The 26,926-nt window shown below is 42.1% G+C and overlaps 1 protein-coding gene across 1 annotated transcript in view; it reads left to right on the forward strand.

Annotated features, from left to right (window-relative positions):
- The first annotated feature begins 466 nt into the window (after positions 1 to 466).
- tox3 (TOX high mobility group box family member 3) overlaps positions 467 to 26,926 on the forward strand; it is a 38,457-nt gene continuing 11,997 nt past the window's right edge. Inside the window, exons 1-2 of the mRNA XM_079293327.1 lie at positions 467 to 626; positions 21,492 to 21,563. Of these exons, the coding sequence (XP_079149453.1) occupies positions 525 to 626; positions 21,492 to 21,563 (174 nt within the window). The 5' untranslated portion in view covers positions 467 to 524. The remainder of the gene's footprint in view (positions 627 to 21,491; positions 21,564 to 26,926) is intronic.

Raw genomic sequence — 26,926 nt, forward strand, 5'->3', positions numbered from 1 at the left:
TAGTACTGTTTTGACGCGCGGACTTACTTCGTGGTTATTATTACTACTTTGTTGCAGTTTTTTTTCCTTCTTTTTCCTGCGTCTGAAGGGGGAGGAAAAGGAGGTGGACCCACGCTCAGTCGCCGGTCTCGTGGCTTCTTTGTATACAGCAGCAGCAGCAGCAGCAGCTGTGTGTAAATGCATGGGCACCCAGCGTCTACTGCCGCTTGACGGACAGTTTATTCGGCTCAGTCCAACCTTTACGTGGGCTTCCTGCGAGATGAAGCGGCCGAACCAGGTGTAGAAGAGGGATATCGAAACTTCACACCGAACCTTTCCCCACCACAGTGTCTCATTCACCCCCCCCACAACAAAGCTTGGGTCACTTTCACCGCCTCTCTTTCTCCGTCTCTCTCTCTCCCTCTTTCGCTCTGTCTCTCTCTCTGTGCGCTGGGATTGTACACGGCAGAAACAAATTGATCTCGGTTGCAGAGTAGGCTAACGCTACAGCTGCTCTCACACACACACACACACACACACACACCATGGATGTAAGATTTTATCCGACTGCTGGTGGGAATTCTATTCCGGGAGAACCAGCGAACCTGGATTTTGCCCACTGTTTGGGCTACTACAACTTCAACAAGGTGAGAAACACCCTCTGTGTTTGTGCTGTTGTCTAGTTGTGTGTTGTGTGACCACGCTGGTGCACCGTAACCCCACCGGGCTGAGGGAATATCCATCCATAATTAACTTCAATTCAAAGTAATCACATTTTCATTTTCTTAGTTGCTTCCACTTGTTTCCCCCCCAACTCGGACAAATAATTAGCCGCTAATAATTACTGTCTTTATGGAGTTGCTTAATGAATACCTCCCTCTCCTGCCACAAACTTTGCTGTTGTGAACCAGCAATGGAAATGAGAGCACGCGACAAGTGCACAGCGTTACTTTGGTCCAGCTCGTACCGGCCACGCTGCACTGCTGAACTCTCACCAGAGTGATGTGATCCACAGCCACGGGCGCTGTTGGCTATATATATATATATAAACAGTTACATGTTCCTCGACATCAGTGATGGAGCGTTGCATCAGCGATATACATGACAGAATGGCTACATGCATTAACAATGTGGTGAAAGTATGACACAGTGTGTCGAGTGTCAAAATAAAATGATCTGCTGGACTCAGATCCTGTTACAAGAACGTCAACACGGCTGCAGTTAAATGCCATGTTATGCTTGTTTACCCTTTGGCATGTCGAGCTGCTCCTTTTTCTATACCCCCCCCCCCCCCCCCCCCACCCACACTCATTACAACTTTATTCAGAGTATTTAACGAGCTTCGGCACATCCGGGTTGCTGCTGATGGCTCTTGGAGATTGTGCTGAAACAGCTGCACATAGAATCACAAACCTCCAGAAAGAAATAGACGGCACACTTTGGATCTGCTCAGCGTGAATGCATTTCATTTCGCTGTGTTGAGCGCTTATCTTCAACATGGCATCAGTAAACCCCTCACACTGTCATACTAATAGAAGCAGCCACATGATGTACACCAGCGCTTTATCTGCTCGCTCCCAGCGGTAGACGGCCTGCATTGTTTACAAGTTTGCTTTATTCACTTCCCTACATCTGTAGGCTATACAAGCAGCCCTGCTCCTCACATTGCTGAGGTATGACACGTTTATTAACTCTCCAAGTGTGCGTGGCAGAGGTCATGTAAAACGCTGATGATACTTTATGATTATTTTCTCAGGGATGGAGCACTTGAACTATTCGTCCGGTTATCCATCAGGAGCTTGCCCCCCTCGTACCACCAGCAAGAGGGTACATCACTTTGACAGACTGACACCAGTGCAGCGTTTTACAAAGTTTAAACAATGGTAGCCCCCTACATACATCCCCCAACCCTCCTCGCGCACACACACCACCCCCCACCCAAATGTATTCAGCCCCATAGTGCTGTTTGCCCTTGCAATCTGGTGCTGCTCTAAACAGTTACCAGGTTTGTCTCACTGTTTCATCAGCTCTTTTGTCATGTGGCCAAGTTGTCATATATGCCCAATTTCATCATGTCTTCATCAGCCTTGAGACACGCAAACTACATCGCTTTGAATTGGCGTAAGAGTCGAAGTGCGATTTTTATCCCTGCTCATAAATTCCCCAGGTCAAGTGAGATTTTCAATCTGTAACAGTAATTGGCCACAATGCAAAAGGAGGCCGAGAGCGAGAAGGTGTCTATCCAGTATCTCCACCAGTTATGTTTGGGGGGAGAGAGAGAGAGAGAGAGAGAGTACAAAGCCTGCATTTCATGCTAATTACAATGCCTTGGTGAACGAATAGCCGCTCTTACATGCATCTTTCAAATCAGCCTCCAATTAGTTTGAATCCGCTCGCTGAAAGGTAGCACAATGCATGGCGGCTAGTCCTCCAGAAGAAGTGGCGTGGTTACAAGTCCTATAGAACTGAGGCATTACTTCTTTAATCTATTTAGTGGCTGTCACAGCACCTTTTTGCAAACAGCATGACTTTCACTGGATTCACAGTTTTGATTTGAAAAGAGGCAGTACTCTCTCAAAAACGCCGGCACAGGAAATGTTCAATTTTAATGACAACAGAGACAGAAGGGCCCTGAGGCACTTTGAAACATCAGAGAATCTTTTAAATTTACAGAAAAATCCAAACGAGTGGCACAAACTTAATTAGGTGCTGCAGTCATGACTAATGAAGCTGCCGTTTCGTTTGGCACCGAGATGAAGGAGAAACAGTGGTGCTGGAGAGACACACGCCACAACTTCACACAACTGAAAAACACGCACAGAATGAACTCAAGAGAGATCAATCGCTGGAATCAGCTAGAAATACACACAGTACACCTTTTTATCAAAACTCTCCTTACAGCAAATGTAAAGGCTTATATTCTGTCAGTTTTTACCATTTAAGTGCAGAGCATTCAGGTTGGAGACGGGGGATGTCAAAGCCGGGTCTGCTTCTCTTACACTACCATTACTTACGAGTGAACACTTATCAGCTATGCTCAAGGGCACACCTGCCAAGGACTATAGTTTTACTGATTGGTTGCTACTTCAAGGTGCGTTGTTTCCAATTCATCTGTGATAAAGACTCTTAAGTTTCACTGGCTCTTTGGCTTGTGTTAAGAACACCTGGTTGTAGTCATTAAAATGTATACGAGCTGCCTTTTTTGTAAGTTTAGACAACTTTGAACGAATACGCTGGCTTCTAATCCTCATTCATCCAATTTCTTGTTTTCGCCAGCGATGCGAGACAGTTGAAGTTATGTGTTTTTTCAGTCATGCACAGCATCGAAGCAAAGACGAGGAGCTGTTTGGATTTGGCTGGTTTTGATATTTGCAAAAGTCATATGTTATTGACTTTAATGGTTTCATGAAATGGACTCGGTGTTATTCCCATATTTATGGCCATCTGGTCTATTTCTTTCTTTCAAGGTTTAATAATGTTTCACATACAGTCACCATTTAGTGTGGACTTTCATTGCCTCCATCTGCATAGACTGAAATTAACAACAGATGTTAATACAAACTCTTCACCTGCACCGGTGCCAACACTTGAGGTTTATTTGCAAAACCAATACCAGCACCACTGAGACATCCTAATTCTTTGGGAATGGACCGTCCATCAGAGTAATTTAATGGCACAAGCATAAATAGCTCCATAGCACATTGTCTGTCCTATATTATTGTTGATGTTGAGCTTGATGATGAGTGGACATGCAACTTTTGTGCTTAGAAAACATTTCAACAGGCAAGTTCTCATCAGAACTAATCAATGGCAGCTTCTTTTCACCCAAAGTCACAATCCTTACTACTTTCATGAAATCAAACCCCATTTGTGTGACAATTGCTGATCTGCAATTTTCATGCCGTAGACATGTAATTCCATTCATTGCCCCGCAATAGTGTAGCTTGTATTGGTAGTGGCGGGGTCTGCCATTCCTGTTCTGGATTAAAAAAATCGTACATTAAAAATATGTTTTCTATAGTGTAGTCGTAAATATTGGAAGTATTGATAATGTTGAATATTTGAACCGGTTTTGATAATAATTTTCAGCAGTATGGATACACGGGACCAGCTGTGCTTTCTGCTCTTCTCTCAGAGAGTGAGTTGACACACACAACAGCTTATTATTTAAATATTCCCTCTATCGGAAATTATATCAATATTTTGAGGTGTTGTATCAAAATTAGTAATTCTAGTATCATGACACTACAAAAAAAAGGTAATTTTCAGCTTTTTTTCCATCAGCGAGCTGAAGGCAACAGGTTGCACAACACAAACTACTCATCATGGTAACTACCGTTGCTGTGCCCTGATGTTGGGGAAGACTACAAATGCCATGCTCAGCATGAAATCAGATTGCGGTTGTAATTATTATTGACTGGCTTGTTCATGAAATCAACGTTTAATAGTTTGGTTGTTTGCGCTGTAAACAAAAGCCCCCGTTGTTCTTCTGTTGTATTACGTAGAAAGTAGCTGCTCAAACTGCAACTTTAAGTATGTCTCTTTTGCTGCACATATTCTAGTTTTACCTTTTTTAAACTTAACATGGGGAAAAAGCCATCCTTTGTGTTATATCATCAACTGCCTACGATATGAAACATTAAACAGCTAGGAAGTTGTTCCGACTGTAAAGACTTGACTTGATGATGTAGGGGTGCAGCTGCAATTATCAGAGGATTTTATTAAGCCTGTAAAATGTGGTGACTGAGGTGAAACAGAAGCCTGCTCATGTAGGACCTACTGACCCATGTGTATAGGTAAACTACAAAATGGCTAAGATATAAAGAACTGAGAGAAGGGCCTTAGTGAAGGTCTGTACTTCTACAGCAACACCCCCCCGGCAGTAACATCTTATTGTGACCAAACCATAAACCATCGTGAGCCAGGCCTCTTTTGTCTTTGCTGTCCTTTCTAAATCTTCGGGAGGGAAGGGGTTAACACTCTGCTCAACCAGGGGGGGGGGGGTCTTGTGCATCTCTCCAGTGTACACAGCTGGTGCCATTTCATCACACACATTCTAAACATATCCAAACACAGCTTTAAGTGTGTGTGTGTGTGTGTGTGTGTGTGTGCGCTCACACTCTGATGGTGTGTGTATTGGGGGCTGGGGTGTAACCTCAGAGGCTTTCTGCTTTGTCAACCTCAGCAGTTGATGGATATGACTTCAAGGTGCATGTTCGATGTTTAAATGTCCGAGAAGTGAATAGCTGATGTGTTTTGCTGAGTCTTTTTAATTGTAGCCTGTCAGGAGATGTAGTTCAACAGATTTATTAAACACCCAATTTTCCCACTGAGATTAGACGGTGTTATTTTTAGTCCGCCCGCTCGAAGACACGCTGTACTTGGAGTTCCTGCCTCTGAGAGCGACTGCTCTGTTTGACTGACTGCGCTACACGTATGTCTCCACAGGGCAGATGTTAACATTTTGTTAATGCACAGCTCCCCACTTCCTGCAGGATGTCTGAACGCTGAATGATGGCATACAGCGATGCGCCATCAATATAGATCATATTGATGGAAACCATGTAATGTTTATGAAGACTGACCTTTAAGGGGTTCACGGCGATTGTTTCTGAAGAAGCGACCCGAACTACAGCTAACGCAGCTGGGTATTAAACTCTGAGCCTGATAGTTTCTGATTCCTGTGGCACACTGTTATCGCAGCTGTCACTCTCTTCATTTTGTTGAACTGTTGACACAATGCACACACACCAAGTCCCATTGCAACTTGTTTTACAAGTATAATCTGATGATCTGAACCAACAGGCTGAACCTGTGGGAAACGTAAGACCAGGTTATTCATGTTGTTTATGAGGTGGATATGAGAGAGGCGTTGAAATCTAAGGCAGACATAGACCATTACCCAGATCAGCACTCGTAAAGACCTTCTGTAATCCTGCCATCACTGCTCATGAATCCACTTCATTACATTACTCAGTGTGGCTCATTGAGGCAGGCCTCGCACTCTTCAAGCTCCAGTGTGAAACCAGTTAAGAATACATGTCAAACGTCTTCACATAAGCCATCCATGTGTGTACCTTTCTTACGTTTTTCCTTTAGGATTACCAGACAGTCCCCACTATTTGTAGCTGCATGGCTGTTTCACAAACATCTATGTCAGTGCTTCAAAGTGGATGAACCCACAAGAGAAGCACAGTTCTTATTGGATTTTGATCATGCACACAACATCACTACATCATCCATCAAACCATGTTAGTGCCTGAGGAGAAAATGTTTATTTTGACGTTCAAAGTCATGAAAGAAGAGTTGCTGTTTTTTCAGTTGGAGGACTTAAAGTGTCGTCTGGTGATTTTATTTTACGGTAAATAAAACACGAGCTTCCTTTCTGAATAATTTCTTGCCCTGATTTGTGATCCCTGAATTTAGATTCAGTACAATACAGTCTGTTACTCAAAAGGAAAATGCTCCTTGCCTTGTTATTCTTTTCTCCAAAATGTCATTATTTCATCCATCGGCACGCTGTAAATGAAACACAACAGTCATAATTCCAATGTTTTTCAAGATGACCAAACCACATATAGCAGAAAAAAAGGAATCAACACTTCAATTTCAAAATTGTCTGACACAACACATGTATTTAAGCGTGAGTATTCATTTTTTTGAGGAGATGCACAAAGCTTCAAATCTAAGAACTCCCATAGTCATAGTTCCACACAGAGACAGGTCAGTGAGGGAGGGAGTTTTAGGACTGGATCATGATCTGCTGATAAGACTGAGATACCTCTCGACTCGAGTACCACAGGCACTTCAGGTACTCAAGTTTAGCTAAATTCTTTATATGTCACAGACATGAAACATAGTGAATCTACTGATTGGGTTCGTGTATCTTGTAAGGTCAAAGGTAGAATGAACCTCCTGTACGAGTTTTGTTATTTGTGTGAGTACTGTGGCCCCTTTGAATCAAAGCAGAGCCCCCACAAGATGTATTTTTCCACCATGATAAACTGTTTTAATCTGGTTTCGGCTCACTACATCTTTGACAGCCTCAACCTTGCTGACTTATTAAAAGGAAGGGGAAAAACTCCCAGCGCCCCTGAAAACCGCTTTTTACCGTGAATTAAGCAGTTTTCAAAAGGACCAGTCAATCACTTTCTGGTTGGCTGATTCAATAAGTGTTGTGTCCCTTTCGTGGTTAGCCTCGCTGTTAAGACACATTCATTTTTAAAAGCTTTCCAGAGAGGCAGCCATGTTTCATACATCTAATGTCCAATTCTCTTAATGGGCTCACAGACTGTGTCAAAAACATTCAGCTGTTCTCCTTTTAGCTTGACTTAAGCCCCTCTCCTAAGCTCTTTTCAAGGAGCACAGGCCACTGACGAATGCCCCCCTTATGGGTCATATTTTCGGGGCTGGACTAGTTGAGTTCATTGCTGCTATTTCTATATTAGACGTCTTTCCTTTAGCTGTACCCCATATTTACTTTTAAGTCGGGTACCAATTGCAGTGCAGAATATCTTATTTTCAAATTGTAATTATTCCTGTAGAAATTAGTCCCCGTCAACCAAACAATATTTGTTGTCTGTGAGATTTCTCTCTCCAATCTAGCTGTCACTGTTCCAGCAAATGATCACGTATCAGGTTGACTGTGAATATATTTATATTTGTGTGTAGTATTACATGTTAGGCAGTTTGATTAATTCACCCTTTTTTTTCACCTGCCCCCTCCTACGTGACGCATTCCCATAATGCAGCGTGTTACCAGGTTGCACTAAAAGCACCGACAATAGTAGCAGGTGTGCAAATATCCCTCCGACCCGATGAACAAAGAGCTTAAATAATGGGGGTAAATAAAAGTTTTATTTGAACAGTCTAATAGATCGCACATTGGAGCCAATTGACGCAGAGTTCAAGAAAGACCAACTTTAAATCCAGCCTGTTTGTCACACAGCACATGTTAGCATCACTTTAAAACATAGCTTTTAAAAATCCATACACTGATGTATTTGTTGCTTACAGGAACTGTATTGTTCTTATTTTGCTTGATTCTGTTCATGCTGGGACACACTCATCCCTCTCAAACATAGACAGTTTGTGGTAGTTGGATATTGTTAATGTCTATCTCAGCAGTTACTCTACCATAGCAATAATAGAGCAGCCTATAAACCCCCCCCCCCTCCTAAATGAGCTTTAATAGTCTTTTAACATTGGAAAACAGCCATCTTACTCTGCCACAGTTTGATTGGATATTTAATGTACATGCATTAGACTGATACTCTCTGTCATGTATGCTTTTGTGTTTTGCCATAATTCATGTTCATGATGATATCAAGATCTCAGTACAGTGCACTGCCTCGCTGTACCGTGAAGCCCTGGAGGGAAGAAAATGTTTGCCCTTTGTCTTCTCTATACTTTGTCAAAAAATCTTTGTATCCATTATAGATAACATTATGTCTTCCCTATACTTTGTCAAAAATATCTTTGTATCCATTATAGATAACATGTTCATGTAAATAGTCTGCAAGCAATTTACAACAACCACTCTGTTTTCCTTTGTATTTCTGCCCTCTAATCTACTGTCATTGTTTCACTCTTGCAGAGTCACTAATTTATTTAATTTTACAAATTGAATTATATGTTTCACTATAATGTACTTTTATCTTTGTACAAACTGGAAACCTTACTTAAAGCATGAGGCAGTACACACACAGACCCTTTCCAATGTTGATCTAAGATCAGAATCTTTTCCGAACCCTAAGAAGAGCGTTGAGTTGCCTAAACATTACTACACAAATGTTAATCATGCTGCAGTTGCTAGGACCTCATATTGTAGGGAAGACATAACAAAGATGTCCTGCAGAAAACACGTTTTTTTTTTTTAGAAAAGACTGTTGACTCATGACATCACTCTTACTTTATTCTGTTGGCTATAATTGCCCAACATGTTACTGAAGCATCACTGCTTTGAGGATTCTTTATCCTCAGATTTCCAGTCGGATGAAAAACATGCAGTATTCATGACTCGCATGATCAAAAGGAACAATGGACACGGCCTCGGTAAAAGCTCCAGCCATATAATAAAGGTCCGGTCCCTGGAACCTCGACTGGGATCATGAATGGGGTCCATGAAATTTTTGAGCCGACTTCAGATATTTTTGGGAGTTGAAGTCGAGGCCCATTCACAGCATGTCCTTGTCTATTGTGATGAGTGTGTGTGTGTGTGTTTCTGCTGGCTCGTGGACTCTCGCATGTGGTCATAGTGCGGGATGGCAGCAGTAGAAACAAGATCATGGGCTGTGAGGCCTCAGCCTTGGCAGGGTTTCCCTCTCTGGACTGCCACTGATAGTTCTTTCAAATGACATTCCTTCCAAGGAAACCGATCTAGTTCCTCATCGTTGGAGGTTCTGACTCACGGTGTAACTTTTCAAATACCTGCACAGCCTAGTGGAAAGAGATTTCTCCCTTTTAAAAAAAAGAAAAGAAATTAGGCTCCAACAACATTTGTGTCTCTCCCGCTGATAAACAAGAAAAGAAGCTGAATGATTACGCTGCTTCAAAGGCATTACAGGCAGCTGATTAAAGTGTGGGGTCGGAGTTAGCCAAGGTTAACCGTCCATAATGAAACACTTTGAAAATAATGATACGCTGCATGGTTTTATGAGGGCTTGTGGCTGCTCAGCTCAGCAGTGGTGACCTTCAGCAGTTCCACGAGCTAATCGTAGCGATCCTGCAGCACCCCTGTAGTTCCGAGACTCCATTACCTTCTGATGTGCATCTAGGAGAGCAGACCTTGTACAAGGTCTGTCTCTCTAACCATTCTTGTGTCGCCGAGGTGGCTGACCGTCTTCACTTTAATCTTCAGCTACCGCTTTGATTCGTCAACGTGGCTGTGTGCCACAGCGGGCCAGGCAACGTTTAACATACCGTTCTACGTTGTAGACGATCGGCTGACACTCATCCAGAGAAACGAACGAATACAAAGTGAAAGAATGACACGATCTACAGCTACAGAGCTTTTTGTAACCAGATTCATTAAAAAAAGATGACTGTCTGAACATTATTACATTTGTCGTATGATATTGCATGGCATGTGGTCTTTTATTACAAACAGCTGCATACTGCACACCTGGGTAGTCTGGATTATACTCCTGCCAATATTTAAAGTTTCAGATTGAAAACTAAAAGCTATACGACGACTGAATAAGCAATGCTTACCTAGAAAGAGACACGGCACTATTAGGGTTTGGCTAATGAGTATAATGCTTTTGGGATATTATACATATGAACACTGCCTGGAATATGCTTGGCTTCTCATTACTACAGGATGAAAAATGTTTTGTTTTTAACAAATCACTGTACAGTTAGTACACTTTTATGTTTTATTGTGGTTCATTGTTTAGCCTTGTGTCTTTATATGTCGAACCAGAAAGTCATATTAACTGTGTAAATAGAGTATTAAGAGGGTGTGTTGATATCATGACTGAGACAAATATGTACACTTATGCTTCAGGGACTGCTTTAAGCTGCCACAATGTTTGCTGATGATTGCTCATCTAACAGCCACTCAATTGTAAATACAATCGCTGTTGAAATGGCATCCCATAATGTTGAGCAAATGAGTACCGTGTTTTGTGCTATTTGCTGCTGTATGGGGGACTCATAAAGAGATGCATTATCCAGTTGGGATGTTGTGTTGAGGTAAAGAGATGACATGTAAAGAGAAAGCTTCACTATTAGTGGGTATTGATGTTGTTGGAAGAATACATTATTTACAGCAACTAATGAACAAATAAGAATAATTTCCCGGTTCTTTCATTCATCACCACGGCCCCTTATAACAGGCAAGCTTCAAGCAAGAACAACAAAGTAGTACATAAATCAAAGTACTTTCCTTTGCCAAGCCAGAACCCCTTGGGAGGTACCTTGGTGCTTAATTAAAATCTAGAAGGATCATGTTTTAAGTGTAGGTGCGCGAGCACTGAATAACAATGACAAATCATGCCCCAGAGCATTAGGAGGGCATTTTGGAAAAGAATAACAGCATCTCTCTTTTTTCTGTACAATATAAATGAGATTTAATGTGAAAAAGCAGATTTCAGTGCAATGTGCCACAAGGACTGTGGTAAATATAGCCTTTCCTGGCTGCAGAACCTGCCAAAACCAGCATTGACATATTAATCTCATAATTACCCATACAGGATTATAATGAAACAGCTCATTATTTGATGCCTTTCATCCCTTTTTTAAGCCTTGCATGTACGTCTGTGCCAGCTACGGAATACAACCGTACTTTTGTCAATATTGTTTGGGGTGTTACTTGTGAAGAGAAGGCAGTCATTATTCTGATGCAAGATGTTTTGTCAGCTATTTAAAGTGAGTGATAACTGTTGTGACTAATGCAAACTACCAAATAATGTACATGTTATTATTAACAGAAGGAAAGAGTCATAAGTTCAGCAAACTAACTTGCTAATATCAGTCGTACAACACTTTGCTAACATTAGCCACCACAAGCTACTGGTCATACCAGAGTATTTCAGCAAAATGTATTTAAATTGTGCAGCAATACGTTCACTTGTAATTGCTTGTTTAGCTTAATTTATCTTATTAAAACAAGACTGCATAGGTTAGTACAAAATCAGTTTTTACAATATTGGGTAGCTTTGGTTGGTAAAATGACTCGTATCTTATCTTTATCTTATATGTCTTGTAATACAATGTTGGCGTTGGCACGCAGACCTTAGCATCAACATTCTCTATATTGTGTGTATCGTGGCAGTCCTCTGGGCCATTGTTGCTGCTGATCTTTAAGTTTCTAGATCTGACCAGGCCAACCAACACTGACCGTTCTTTGGGCTCCAGCCAGACACACTTTGGTAAATCATCAGACGAAACAAGATGTGGAATCACATTCCAAGGGACGGCAATCAAAATATGAACTGTCCTACATACTGCTGTTTCTGCAAGCGTCATAATTCTGATGTACGCTGGCTCCTAGGAGCGGCTAAAAAAAAGAAGTACATTTAAAAAAAGAGGAATGTGTGTGTGTGACAAAAATACCCTCAATTACAGAACTCTGGAGAGCTATCCCCAAGCAAACCTTCCATTGGCTAATCAGTCACAGTAAATTGCAGTGCTGAATATTTCAGACTCAACATATTTGAATAAAGACATCATGATTATTTCTGTCATAGTTCCCTCGAATATCATTTTCGAGGCCTTCAGATGGAGCCCGTGTAAACTGCATAACTCCTGATTTAAGAAGGGGGGGGGGGGGAATAAGCAAACACAAGGGCTGTCAGTCAATGAGGCAAGCTAATTGGGTCGATCTCTTTAGCAAAGATGAATGAAGAGATTAACTCTCCCTATGTGTTCAGTGTATCTCCCCCCTCTGGCTCCAGGTGAATTAGCTGATGACAAGTTGACGGTGGGAATTCTGTTTCTCACTCCGACTTAAAGCTGCAGTCAGTATTCTCAGCATGGCACCCCTTGTTGAAATCACAGATTTCGTCATTACAGGCTTTGCTTATATATGGATTTTTTAAATGTATGTTAGAATACAAAAGGTTTGGTTGTGCTAGTCACGAGTTATGAACATTTAGTTGTTCCTCACTTCTGAGTATAAAGAAAAGGCTACCAGGTGATTTGGGCCACGCTATCACATTCTGATGCTCTTTGCAGATTATATATACTGGTAGAGAGTTGGAGAAGCGGGTCAATCATGGGCCTAATGAAGGCAAACTAAGAGCGATTGGACAACATGTGCACGGAGAGGTGTGAGTGCAGAGCAGACTGTGTTGTACAAATACAACGTCCATTGTTCTTTTCAATCGTAAAAAGAGTCAGATTCAGCTTCATTGTCTTGTAAATTGTTGTGTGCAGTAATGTTGAAGCAACACGTAAAATCACATCTACAGGACATTAAGACTAACCCTTCTGTGTACATTATTTGTGATTTACTTAACACAGTGTGTATATAATATGTAAATGCAAGCGTAGTACTTGTGTGACAAATGGATTTTCTCTAGTTTGCCTTATAGCATCACTAGGGGAATTTAGTGTGGCGAAAATGGTTGCATTTGATTGGACACACTGACGAGGGTCATCAACAGAAACACATTTGCATTCATTGCTTTTTTTTTTCTCCATGCGTGAACACTTTGCTAAGTTACCTTGTTCTCTTAAAAAAAGCACCTCTTCAATACACAGCAGACCTCCTGGTTACCGTGTGCCTTTGATCTACAACCTGTCATTTCACACGGAGGAAAGGAATATTTTTGACAGAAAAGATGTGTATAGTGTGTCTTTGTTCTGGATCTCTTTAAATGTCAGCGCAATGATATGGAATCAAAGTTGAAGCTCAGTGTTTGTAATTATTCAAAGCCGGTATCTTAATCTCGCACTGCTTTTGAAGTAGGAAATGTTAAAGTGACATTTTGAGTTTAAATACTGTTAAAAACATTAGTGAATCACTTAGCCTGATGGTTGCTGTGACAAGAAAAACAATGTCCGCTAATGATGTCCTGGTGCACTGTCAATCTACCAGATGAACGGACAATAGTATGCCAAGAAGAAAACGCTTGAAATAGCTAATTGCTTCTAAGAGCCCGCTCAACCATTCTGTAACTACTACGTGTTCACAGATGTCTTTTCCAGCTGCTATTTCATTATGGATCTCAAAGACATTATAGGAAAGCAATGCACTGGCTTTCTTTATGAGCCTTTGTATGTAGCACATGATTGTAAATACATTATTGAGACCACAGCGAGGGGGGGGGCATGTGTAGAAACGGCACAAACGCATCTATTTGTGTGCATCTTCATTATCTCACCTAATATGCCCCCGTCATTAATCGTTAATCTATGCCAACTTGTTGATTGTCAGTTCCGAGGCATTTCTGGAGAGGAGCCCGAGAGTATTTGCATCCGGACCTCTGTCAGTAGCGCCGAGCAACACAGCCACAAATTGGAATGTGGTACAGCTCTGGGAAAGCAGCCAAGATTTAAATTAGACAATAACCTCTGCTCTCTCTATATTGCCTCTCTTTTCCAGCTGCAGGCATAGCCATTTGTTTAATACAGTCAGCCCTGTAGTATATAATAGACTGATATATGAGTCACTGCTCAGCAGTTTGTGTTTTTCAGATTTATAGAGATTGAACAACTGTTCGGTTTGTGCTTACTGTGAGCTTATGGTAAGAATAACATAAGTATAGACACAGGTTACGCACCAACTTGGAAGGTATTGTGATTTAAAAATCTGTGAGTGGACTGATCAGCAAGTACCTGAAAGGGACAAAGACACTTACGATTAAACATCCAACTGGCTGCACACGTCGCTACAAATGAGAATTCAACAATATATTTTTAAAGGTATTTTTACGAGAGTTTCCAAGGAGTTAGCTTCTGATATCAATGAACTTGAACATGAGCGAAACAAAACCAGGTCGAGGTGACGCTTTACTTTGCCTTTATGAAAAGTACCTTTGCTGATTTGAATATCCTGATGTTTTCAACACTTTGAATGAAATACTTGTTATCGTACCCATTCTAACCCAACTATTTCTGTCTTCTGCCACTACTGGATAAGAAATAGAGGATTATGTTGAGTCCATCACTTAAAGTTCTTGATTGTGCACATTACCAAAGCTGGTTATAATGAGTGTATTAGCTAGTAACGGCGGTACAGGGAATAGAAAAATGCATATGTGCTGCTGGAGCAATAAGAGTGGACTCAGCTCCCAGCAGGTTTCAATTGAGCTTCATGTGAATCCAAGTACCAGAGCTCATAGCTGTCTGACAGACCAAGAGAAGCACAACCATCACCGTTGGCGCCATAAAGAACAAACCCATTTCCTTTTCCTCCTGTATGACAGTTAACCATGCCATGTCAGTTATTAGCCTCCTGAACCCCACAGCAGCCTCTTGCTTTGCAGCAAAGAATGACAAGTAGAGCTTGGTTAAAATCCATACCTCTGATAGCATCTTGAGTTGGAGTTGCTTCAAAGCTGCTGAGAGTAAACAGCATTGAGACCTGGCTTAGCTATAAAAGCAAGACAACCTCACCAAGCCAAGTCTTTCTCATGTTGCTTCCTCAAGAGCTGTGTGTCCATGCAACAGCAGCCATTGTGGGAAAGCTACACCATGTTTCTGAGGCCCTCTCCATTGCCTAAGCTCCTTTGTGGCTGTGGGCCAATGGCTTTGCACCCCGCCAGATCAAAGATGGAACCCCATTTAGCTCGTGCTTTCTTTTAGGATTTGCTCTTGAGAGTACAGAGCTGACTCAACAGCAAGGGGGAAAAAAACGGGATGTTGGATGTTGACCTGCATAGAATTGAGACTTCTGGGCTCGGACTATGGATCCATTATGACAAATGATAAGACCATCTTTGTTTTGGCAGCCTTTGCTAGTCAAAGGCCTGAGAGAAAACATAGCTATGGTGAACCTCAGCGTATTTTAGTTCCATTGTGTAACATTGGGTTGGATGTGGCTGTGCTACAAAAGTATGGTCTGACTTTATTGTCACCGTTTTCTCTTAAAATCAACATTTATACATAAAACCGGATGACAGAGTTAATGTTAGCATTATTAAACTAAATGATGAGAAAAATTAGGGGGATTACAGTTGTCTTATTCTAGGGATGTGCAGTGTCGCTTTGTCAGTTGTTCCACCTCTTTCGTCCGGATGGAAATAGCTCTATTTTCAGTAACTATTGGATGGATTGCCATGACATGTTGTACAGACATTCATGGTGAAGCATTACCTGCTAAACCTCAGCGTGTGTATGGTGAGCATGTTAGCATGCTGATGTTAGCATACAGCTCAAAGCACTGTGGTGCCCAAGTACGACCAGAGAGCTGCGAGCGTGGCTGTAATTGTGCTTCTAAATAGGGAGAGGCATTATTAAATTACCACATATAGCTGAAGATCCCAACATGACTTTGGCGTTGGGTTCTCTTTCATTCAATACAATAGCCAGAGTGGCAAAGCATTGCTGCTTCAACATTTATAGCATGTGCTTTAAATTATTTCAGACAGCTTTTCTGACAAACGGATGCATGTTCTGCTGCAGTAAACTCAAATAGTCTCATCCACGAATACTTTGAAAGAAATTCAAAGATCTTCTGTTTCACCCTGGTCTGCTTGTGTCTCCGTGTTATCATTCTTGTACACTGTGTCTGTGCTGAATATGAATTCTGCCCCGGGGAATATGCCGAACGCACCAGCCATAGTTTGCCTTTCACTGTCTTTCAACACTGACATAATGACTGGGTAGCTTGAAAAAACATAATACATATTTGCTGAGCTGTGAAATCGCTTTAAGATTTTCCTTTATTTTGATAGTTAAGCTTGTCATTTTGGTTGGATATGCAAACTTGGTTTCATGCCCCGTGACTACCATGCAGAGTCATTTAAAGAAAACAGAAGCTCTGCTTTTGGGTTCATGATGACAAACTCTGTCGATAATGTCTTCACCCTTAAAGACCTCAGTGATGACCTCTTCCAAAATGAATGGTCCAAATTTCAACCTGCATTTCCTGCATGTTTACCACTCTCTGGTCAAACATTATAGAACGCTTTCATACTGTTGGAGCTGATTCTTTGTCATTTTTCTAGCACGTACTTACAAACATGGCCTTTTGTGGCAGGTTAGATATCTCCGCAAGGGTTTAAACGGTTCCTCCACATCTATCTTTACTAAAGCAAAGCATGGTGTGAGAGAGAGAGAGATGATCAGCACACAGCCTGAACAAAACTGTCATCAGCTTGATTCAGATCCTAGATAAGACAGAGACTTTTTTTCTCACGCCGCATCCTCTGCACTGCTGCGGTGGTACTCTCACTGAGAGGCAGAGGAACAGTGAGATGCTTACAATGAACTTTCCCTCAATTCCACCTCATGTAGTCGAGGACTAGCAGCCCTAATGGTGGAAGACAGTGCTTGGATGTGGGGGGGAGTAATGATTTTAGCTTTAAACTGAATTACCAATCGATCCATCACGCAGATCAGAACACAGGTTGCGAGCCGACTCCGTGGACATGCTGTGTTGTGGAGTCGCTTTACAAATTGACCGATGCGCACATAGGAGGAAATATATCTCTATATGTCAGCTCGGCGCTGCATGTACGACGGCCTGCTGGGCGTGAATAGGGCTCGTGATCGCCAGAGAGGCAGCTGCAGAGTGTTTATGCTGAATCGGGTTGTAAATGAGCACGTATTTGCTGAGGAGGACCTTGGGAATTGGAAGATAACTTTTCCAGAGGCTACAGTTTCGCAGGAGAGGAAACAGTGCTGCACTTTTCAGTCTCTGATCCCCATCACCGAATGAGAAGTCCGGTGGCAGGCCAAGCTTGAAAGGAAATTGCATAAAATAATACATTACGCAAATTACCGCGGGTTGCTCGGGATTGGAGGTTGAGTTTTAACTGTGGTGTTTTTGCTCTGTTTTATGGAGACCACTGGAGAACATATTAGCACAAGTGTCATGTTCCAGAAAACACATGCTAGGCTGTGATTACTGAGCTCAAGCTGAACTGTAAAATCGCTTGTCAGCAGTTGATATGTTTCTGGAAAAGCCTGGGCCCTTGATTGAATTAGTTTGGTGGTTTTCAGTGGGGAGGAAGAATGTGTCCAATTGAGTTACCTGCTGACAGACAGCACTAATATTGTGACTGTTTGATCGTCCTTTAAAACCAAAGGACAGCCTTCGGAAGGCTTGGAAACACAGATTCATCAAATTTTCTGTCTTTTTTTCAAGGTAAAATGCTGTGTCATCTTGCATCTTTCCCAGTCATGCTTTATCATTTAATCACCATTGACAAAGCAGTATTCAATGTTCAGATGCAGTACGGGCTAGTGCCTGTTTATTTTCCATTTGTATGCATGCAGAGATGGCAGCTGTGCTATCAGAGGCCCTTCAGCCATCTATTCTGTGGATCTTGGTTGTCCAGTTCATGTTTACTGATAGGATCTGTGTGGTTACTCCATCATATTGAGGGTGAGATGGGGTCATGTTGGTGCAATATTGTGTTCACCCTGAGGTTGAAATAATTTTGTTTGCTATAATAGCTGTAAAACACCTTATTTCCCACATTTCTTCATACGAATATTCCTGCACTGGGATTTAAAACGTGGAGAGAAAAAAAAAAATCAGGCATTAAAGTTCTATTTGAAAACAGGCTGATATCTGTTGCTTCGAATCTGATTGTAACTGTTTAGTCTGATAATGAATCACATAAGCTTTCACATTGATTCAAGGGGTATCCTTGAAGTCTTATCTTGACTTAGAATAAAAAAAAAAAAGAATGGCAGTAATGTGCGTTTAAAGAAAAACCTAGAATTTCCCATTCATCCCAGTCGCTGCGAGGTTGCTTGGTTTTCTGTCTGCCTGCGATCATGCAGACAGTGGAGTCTTTTCGCGTTAGGATCAGGGCCCATGTAAGCTCTTAATTCTCTCCTGTTAAACAGTTGTTGAAGAAATGTGCTGGTGTTGCAGAAGCAGAAATAAAAACACTGAGCGCCCAGTGTTTGCTCTGCCATGTAGCCACGTCTGACTCTTAGTGCGGCTCATATTACAGAGCACCTTTAGCCGTGAATTCACTCTGTTAATAAAAGCCCTCACAGCTACTTTAAGGCACGATTTTCTATGGCTTCCCTTTGGGTGAGATGCTAGTTTCTTGAATGCATGTAACATTGCTGAGCTGTTGCTATAGTTTTCACTCGATATACAAGTTTGTGTGTTCAGGAGCATTTAGTTAGCAAAAAAAAGTCAAGTAATTCCCCACCTCAGATTTCGCCAACTTTTCATTTTTGTTGCACCCTCTGATTCCAAAAATACTTTCCCGTGCGCGCACACACACACACACACACACACACACACACACACACACACACACGGGTTGTTTGGCCCTTCACATGGCAGCTCTCGTCTAGCTCGTCACATCATTTTAATTACAGAGCCTTCATGGTCTGCGCTGACCCATTTTAGCTGCTTGGTCCCTCCAATCACACTTAATTTCATCTGGCATTTGACTCCATCGTCACTGCTGCGAACATGAGTGGCGAATGTCTCCCCCACCCCCCGCAAAAAAAATGAATTGGGAATAACAATAATAATCGCCACTCCCTGCTCTGCTTGTCCGCCGGGGCCGCTGGCCCGGGCTGCGATGCGACATGGTGCAGCTTTTAATGGTGAAGATTGATACCGCCGGTGGCTGGGGACATTTCTTGGGATGTTAGTCACAGTTCTCGGAGGAGATAAGGAACTGCTCTTAAAGGGCCCTGGAAACAGAATAAAACATGACTCACAGAGACCAGGGAGGTTGACACCGCTAATCAGCCCATGGATTTAACGTGATTACGTTTCCTCTAATGGAGCTAATATGATTCTCGTAATGGCCATGCTTGCGGTATGTATCTCAGCCATACAGCACAGTGTGTTGCTTCCTGATTTAGAAACACTTACATGCTTGTGAAGTAGTCTAACATGGCAAGTAATGGAGTTGAAATGTGTGACCAAGAAGTGCCACCAACAAGTTTGCACGGAATCCGAGACAAAGCTACTCCGCTCGCAGAGACATTTTGCAGCTTTTTTCTTCTTCTTTCTATCACACAACAGGCAGCAGAGTGTACAAACATCTATATTAAAAGGAGCATGAAGATTTCAGATCCGTCTGTAGTCCTCCATTTTTTTTTTTTACCTGAATTCTCAGAGAACGATTTCCAAAGGTCTGTTGTCTGCTCACTCTTAAAAAGTCCTATTCACATCCAGAGAGACACGGGGACAGGAGAAACAGAGCCCTATCTCCCCCCACAATCACAACAATGTTCCCAGTGCTTGAATAGAGAAGGATATCTCCGAGACTTCAATTTGTTATCGAAAAGAAGAAGAGGGACGGAGTAACACTTCAAAGATAAGCCCAGCATAAGGTTAATTACCAGCCGAGTGGCTGGCGTAACCCAACCATGTCATGTCTCAAAGTTACACACAGCTGGGAAGTGAAGGAGTATTGACAGATGGTTCTCACTTAAGGTGTGTGTGTTTATACATTTGTGTGTGCATTTGTGCAAACATGCAAACCCCCAGTGCTCCAGTCAGATATAGTTTAGTGGGGCAGCTCCAGGTAAGGTGGCACCGGAGGCCTTGACGGCACAAGCCACCTGCTCCAGCAACTGCTAGCAGAGCTTGTGGCTCCGCTACTCAGCGGTGCGTAGCACTGTTAACATTGCTGCCGATTCCCCATTCTCTCTCTCCAGGGCATAGACTAATTAATGGATACCATTCGCAGTTGATTAGCAGCAGTTCTTTCGGTAATTACATTCGCATACTAACCACTCGGAAGAAAAGGAGAAGGGCAAAAAACAACAACACAAAGGGCTAGAAAATATATGAATGCACTTCTCAGTTCGCTCTGATCTTAATTTGTTTCCACTACTGTTTGGCTTCTGCTTGGATAAGAAGCCATTTATTTCTCTCTTTCTCTCCGTCTATTGGAGTTCTTTGCCTCTCATAATGTTTTAAGAGAGTGACTTTGTAATAAACACACAAAAGAGATTACCGCCGAGCTTTGTTGAAATTGTGTTCTCAGTGGAACCTCAAGAAGACGCAAACGCGCTGTGACTCTTTCTCCTCCGTGCCGTGTAGGCTGGGTTTTTGCACTCCTCACTCACAGAGAGGTGCATTGTGCTCCTGGGCCCAGCTGCTAGCCCATAATTCTTCATTCTATGTCCCATTGTTCCTACCTGTCAGCATGGCTGTGTCTCCAAAGAAAGGAAGTGGCTGCCATTTTGCCAGCAGGCTATGTGTGGGTTGGGAGGGAGGGGTATGTTGTGAAAACAGTTTCTTACCAACGTACAGGGTTTTTAGTAACTTATCAACTGTCTTACACGCTGATGTTTTGCTGTTTTGAATCTTTTCTTGACAGTGTGGCACGATTGTATCACCAGTGTTATTCTTCTGATATCAGCTCTGATATTAACAGGTAAATGCTTGAGAATAATACACTTGTTGCACTAAAACAGGAGTTCATGAGAATGGAAACATGTCCAAATCATGTTGGTGAATTAAATTGTAAAACCCCCATTAACCAAAAATGTACTCGAGCCATATTAAAAACACTCCTCGCCTCCTTATTTCCCCTCAGTATCTCTCCTCTCCCATAGTTTATTTGAAGTTAATAACCTGCCACTGCATCGTGATGGCTTTGTGATGCAAACATGTGCTTATTTGCCGTCCCATATGAGCTGAATAGCCAGACCAGATTCTCATTACCCTGGTTTGAATTGGCCTGGGCCTCTCGCATGCCTCTCGTCATGTCTCAATAATGGCAGAGTGGCAGAATGTGCATGCACAGAGAGAAGAGGGGTTAACACTGTGTGTAAACATTCAGAGCCAAGTGTGACAACCTGTTTGAGTGACAGGTGTCCATTGTGAAAGGGCAGAGCTCGAGTTGCACTTGATGTTATCTGGACACTAGTAGGCTGATTGTGGTTTTTTTTGTGTTTTTTTGCAGTTCCAGAACAACAACAACAACAGCTACATGAACATGGCGGAGGCGAACGGTGCTCTGCTCGCTGCTGGTGATGTAAGTATACTTTTATTGGAGTTCTCTTTTGAACGTGGAAAAGTAAACAATGCAAATGCAGTTGAGTACACATCTAAAGCATGAGCCCTATATTTCGCACTGTAAAGCCCACTGAAACATCCATAATGATACATTCCAATTTGAATTTCTCCATGTTTTGTCAGAGGCAACATTATTTTATTTCCTGAAATGCTGCCTGTCCCGAGAGCCTCAAAAGACATAAGCTTACGGAAAGATGAGCTTGACTCACCCTATACTGTCTCAGAGTAACTTCTGAGAGCTGATGCTGATGTGAGCGGACTATCTTGACTGCACTCTGTAAGATAAATTGACATCATATCAAGCTATGGTTACGAACGCCTGTTTTCTTCATCTTTTCAAAGACGTAATGAAAGAGCCCAAAGAGGTGCTACGCTTCTGTTGCTTTCTCTCTGCTGGCACTTACATAAAGTGCAATGTCACCAACAATCCTGAGTGTGTGGAGCTGCTGGAATAGTTCCGTGTGCTGCACTGTGGCATTGAAAGAAAGAAGGGAACAGTTGTTTCTCTGGAGGTATAAAACTGCCTCTCTGAGCCATAGTAGTCCTAACAGTGTGCTAAATTTACTTGTTCTATTCCCCCTCCACCCACTCTGCTGCCCTGTCATTAGAGACAAGTGCACCAAAAATACCCATCATCCTCTGTGGTTCAAACGGGCCAATCTCATCCAGTGTAGCAGGGGAGATTGATCTGGCTTCAAAACGCACAGCAAAGCGTCATTACACCGCTCCTAAATAGAGAGATGGATGTCACTGTTAACCCGATCATTCACGTCACTTGGGCAGTTGGGATGCAATTGTGACGCAATTGTGACATTCAAGCTCAGACAGAAGTGTTTTGAGTGGCCCACTTCACAAAGCCACAGAGTGTTGTGGAAGAAGTTTAATTTTCCCCCACTTTTACGCTGAGTGGGTGCATCCTCTGTACCCAGTGGCCGACTGTAACGGGGACCGCACCGACACAAGCTGCTTGGAGAGCGTTCAACCCCCAGCTGTGAGGGCCCACTGTGGCATCCAGGGAACAGGGGGGGATGGGCAGGTTTTTATTATTATTTATTTTAAATTATTATTCTTTTTTTTTATAAAAACTGCCGAGCTCATTTGCATTTCATCAAAAGGAACAACTGTTTCCAGTGTTGGGGCACAGATGGTATTGTGCCTGGGAGAGAACGAGAGAGTAAGTATTTTCCCTGAGAGCGCACAGTATTGTTTGTCGCAACCAGAGCTAAATTAAGGTTAATTTGACTTCCACTTTGAGGTTCCACTCTAATGCTATATTAATCTACTTGATGTGCCTGCCCTGGGCAGTGTCCTTTATGAGGGCTCCATGATGAACAGCCAACTTTGACAGCATGCTAAGTTTATGCAACCACATTTGTTTAGCTATTGTTCTCTAATCAAAACCAGTGGTGTACCGCATACAAAGATGCACCCTCTGTATTTTATGAAGATTAACTGCTACTTTTGTGGGTAGCTTCACCTCTATCTCCAAAGTGGTCTGATTAAATGAGCATTAGCTTTGAGTTATAAATTGGACACATGCACAAATATTTGGCCTGTAGGTTCAGTTGTTAGCAAGGCCGTAGCACTAACATGCATTTGCATAGTCGCACATTGATTCTCTAAATGTTTTTTTCTAATTTAAACTTTTAACATTGATCGCTCTTAGAAACGCATCACTTGTTGCAACATGTTTTCTTATTTTCCCGTAATAGTATTGTACCATCAGTTAGCACCAGTGCTCAGCTTCAGTCTGGTGAAAGTGAACTGCTTGAACAATGACAACGGTCAGCAACTTTGCAGTCCTTTTGTTTTCCAACCACCTGTTGTTTTACATGAAGAAATTGCAATGCGAGTGTTTAGTTTAGTTTCACCGAATAATTTAGTGAGACGATATAACTTTTGCTGCCACTGTGGCCACACATTTCAATGTGTGGGAAAATGTTGAAACATAGTGTAACGGTAACACAAGTAGAGTCAAACTGACTCACTGATGTTAGTGAAACAGCAAAACTTAAGCCATACCTATCTGAAGTTGGCTAAGATTAGCAAACCATAACTAGGGATGCACGATTATAGCCAAAATGATAACCACAATTATTTTTGATCAACATTGAGATCCCGGTTATTTATGTGGATTGTTCATGTTTTCAACAGGCCGCACGTCTGCGGCATAGCAGCACGACGGCTCCCCCAAAAGTGAAGCCAAAAACTTGGCCATCGCCCCCTGGTGGCTGGCTGTCCGTTTAGGAAGAGCTTGATTTGATACGCAGCAGAGTTTTCTACAAGCGGAGCACGCATTTTGAATGTCAATAAGCAGTCGCTCATATTTATTTCATTGTGGGAAGTGAAAATAGTGATTGCGATTAATATTAGATTAATTGTGCGTCAGTACCAGGTCAGACTGTAGCAGCAAAGGGTTTTATTGGTAATGAATTAAGCTTCTCATTTAAAAGAGGAATAATGTCATATTTCTTTCTTGAAAAAAAAAATATATATATATATATATATATAAAAATTAAGCATTATCCCAAATGCTTTGAAGCGGAATAGAAACCAGCCTACATCCAGTTACCGTTTGTCTGAGCAAAACATACTATACATCTACAATAACAGTATGGATTGTGCTCGAGGCAGAATGCTTCTACATCAGAACAGCAGACCTGTATTTGCCGTTTAGATGGCTGGTGTATCATTTACCGTATGCACTTAGAGGATGAGATAAGATGACCTTGGTGTGCCTGGTAAAGCATACAAGCAGGGAGAGCTTGACTGCTTCTCTCGAGGGAAAAGGATACTGTACACCGAGTTTGTGTTCCACTCAGATGTATCACTTTACTTTCCTAATCAAATTAGAGATGTGTAATGAACTATAAATATGTAGAAATGGACTACAAATGATCCAAATTTGAAATAATGTTGATTAGGGGTGCCATGGTTGATGTTGTCATTTGAGTAGCTGCACTCTGCCCGTCTAGATATTTGAAACTGGATCCTCAATCCTGCCTCTATTGATTCTGAGGCCTATTATATGCAGTAATTGCATGCTGCTGCCTTTAACAAGTCTTGGTTATTGCATCTGTGAATTGCATTACTAGGTTTATTGAAGGGCTGGGAATATTGCCTGAAAAGCTTTCTCTTGCTCTTTGTGCTGATATTGAAAGAGCACCAAGGCAGCACGAGGATAAAATATCGGAAGGGAAAACTCACTGATACACGTCTCCTAGTCAACTCAATGCCTGTTTCTTTTGTTGTCAACATTGTAATTTTGCTCAGTAGAGCTACAGTATAACAATATAAAGCAGCATATAATGCATGTTAAAAACAAGATGTGTTGACCCTTTGCATTAAAGTCACTTTTAGCCATGCTAAGACTGAAATATCCCCACTATTGGAATGGAAATTGATTTTGCATAGACGTCCCCAGAGGATGAAGCCTCAGAAGGATATTTCACAGGCGATAGTACACGCATATATGTTTTTACTCATCTCTTGAAATATCAACATCTGACAGATGGATGGCAGAAGATGTTTTGTTTCTCAGACTATGTACATGGCTTTAATGATCCCGCCACTAATTTCTTTTTATTTTGATGAATGAATGAATGAATTTTATTTATATAGCGCTTTTCACAGACAGTGGTATCACAAAGTGCTTAACAGAGCAGACATTTAAAAGCATAAAAACACAATGTGACCCAAGGGTCAATAAATTATCTACACAGAGAAAATAAAAAAAAATAAAATAAAAATGTAAAACATATTTTAAGAGCAGGTCTAGGACATGGGTTTACTTTTACACAAACGCCAGCCTAAACAGGTGGGTTTTGAGCTGGCTTTTAAAAGTATCCACAGTATCTGCGAGGCGCAGCGTTGCAGGCAGAGCATTCCAGAGCCTCGGGGCCACTGCCTCAAAGGCTCGGTCACCACGGGTCTTAAATCGTGTGCGTGGGACTGATGATTCCTGACTTTTCATCTAGCACCACCATCAAGTCAACATTTAAATTTGTCCGATACTTTAGTTTATGACTAAATACTTCCAGAACTAATAACATTCCTATCAGTCACAGCTCTACTTTGTGTTTACTGCTGATTATCAAATGTTAGCATGCTAAGATGGTGAACATACGTATACCTGCTAAACATCAGCATATTATCATTGCCCTTGTGAGCAGGTTAGCAGGCTGACGTTAGCATTTAGCTCAAAGCGCTGCTCTGGCTGAAGACTCTTCGTTTTGGATTTTTGTCTAGTTTTATCTCACTGGCATCTGGTATTTGCTGCTGTGCATAATCATGTAATTCAGATTATTATTACTTATTAGGGGAGGTTTGTTTGTCACCATAAACCCCACTTTTAGATTTTTAGTTTGTCCGGCAGAATATAACAACTATTAGAATGAATTGCAGTAGAGTTTAGTTCAGTTCAGGTTTACCACTGAGGACTGGAGATTTCCCACACACCTGCTGAGGATCCTCATGCTGGCTACATCAGGCCTCTCTGTTACAAGCCCTGCTCTGCCCTCATACCACTGGCCCCGGTGGCTGCCAATGGAAAGACACACACACACACACACGCGCGCGCACACACTACTGTCACTCTCTCTCTGTGTTGTGCTGTCCCTTGCCCACCCTTTAACATGTACATGCCTGCACAACCCAAGCCAGCATCTGGCTTGGCACTTGGCTCCGCTGATCCTTTCAGAACAATTTAAATGGATAATCAGGCTGGTGATGTGAAGAAAGTGGATTGTGCATCTCTTAATCTCTGATCAGAGCCCCCTAAGCTGCTCCTGGTGCAGAATTAGACTGGCTTTATGTGAAATGACACTAGACAGTGTGCAACTGGGTCTTTTCTTCGCAGACAGTTGACATCTTCCATACCCCCCCACCCCCGAAGAGACACAAACGCCATGGCTCCATTATCAGTGCCTTTGGTGCAGATGTTAATTTGTATCATCATTAACAAAGAGATGCAATGTACACAAGCTAGGTCTCTTGATACTGATCTTGCTCTATCCTATCCTCCCCCACAGTTGTTTTTTCTGTTTCTATCTTCTACTTCTTTAGCAGACACTAAAGACCAGCATTCCTCTCCTCCAAGTACATGTCTGCCTTTTGCGTCTTCTTTGAAACCTCAAATTCTCCAGGTTGGCTCTGTGATTCAGGCCACAATGCACCCAGCCTGTAGGATCCAGTGGCCTAGTATAGTCCTGCCCTGATTTACCTTACACGGTGTAACACCACTGGAAACCTACTCACATCATCAAAAGGTTTCCATAGAAGCGCAAGAGCAAAATCATGTCAGTGATATGTTTCCTTCCTCGA

The sequence above is a fragment of the Melanostigma gelatinosum genome, assembly GCF_949748355.1.
Source record: "Melanostigma gelatinosum genome assembly, chromosome: 2".
Classification (NCBI taxonomy): domain Eukaryota; kingdom Metazoa; phylum Chordata; class Actinopteri; order Perciformes; family Zoarcidae; genus Melanostigma; species Melanostigma gelatinosum.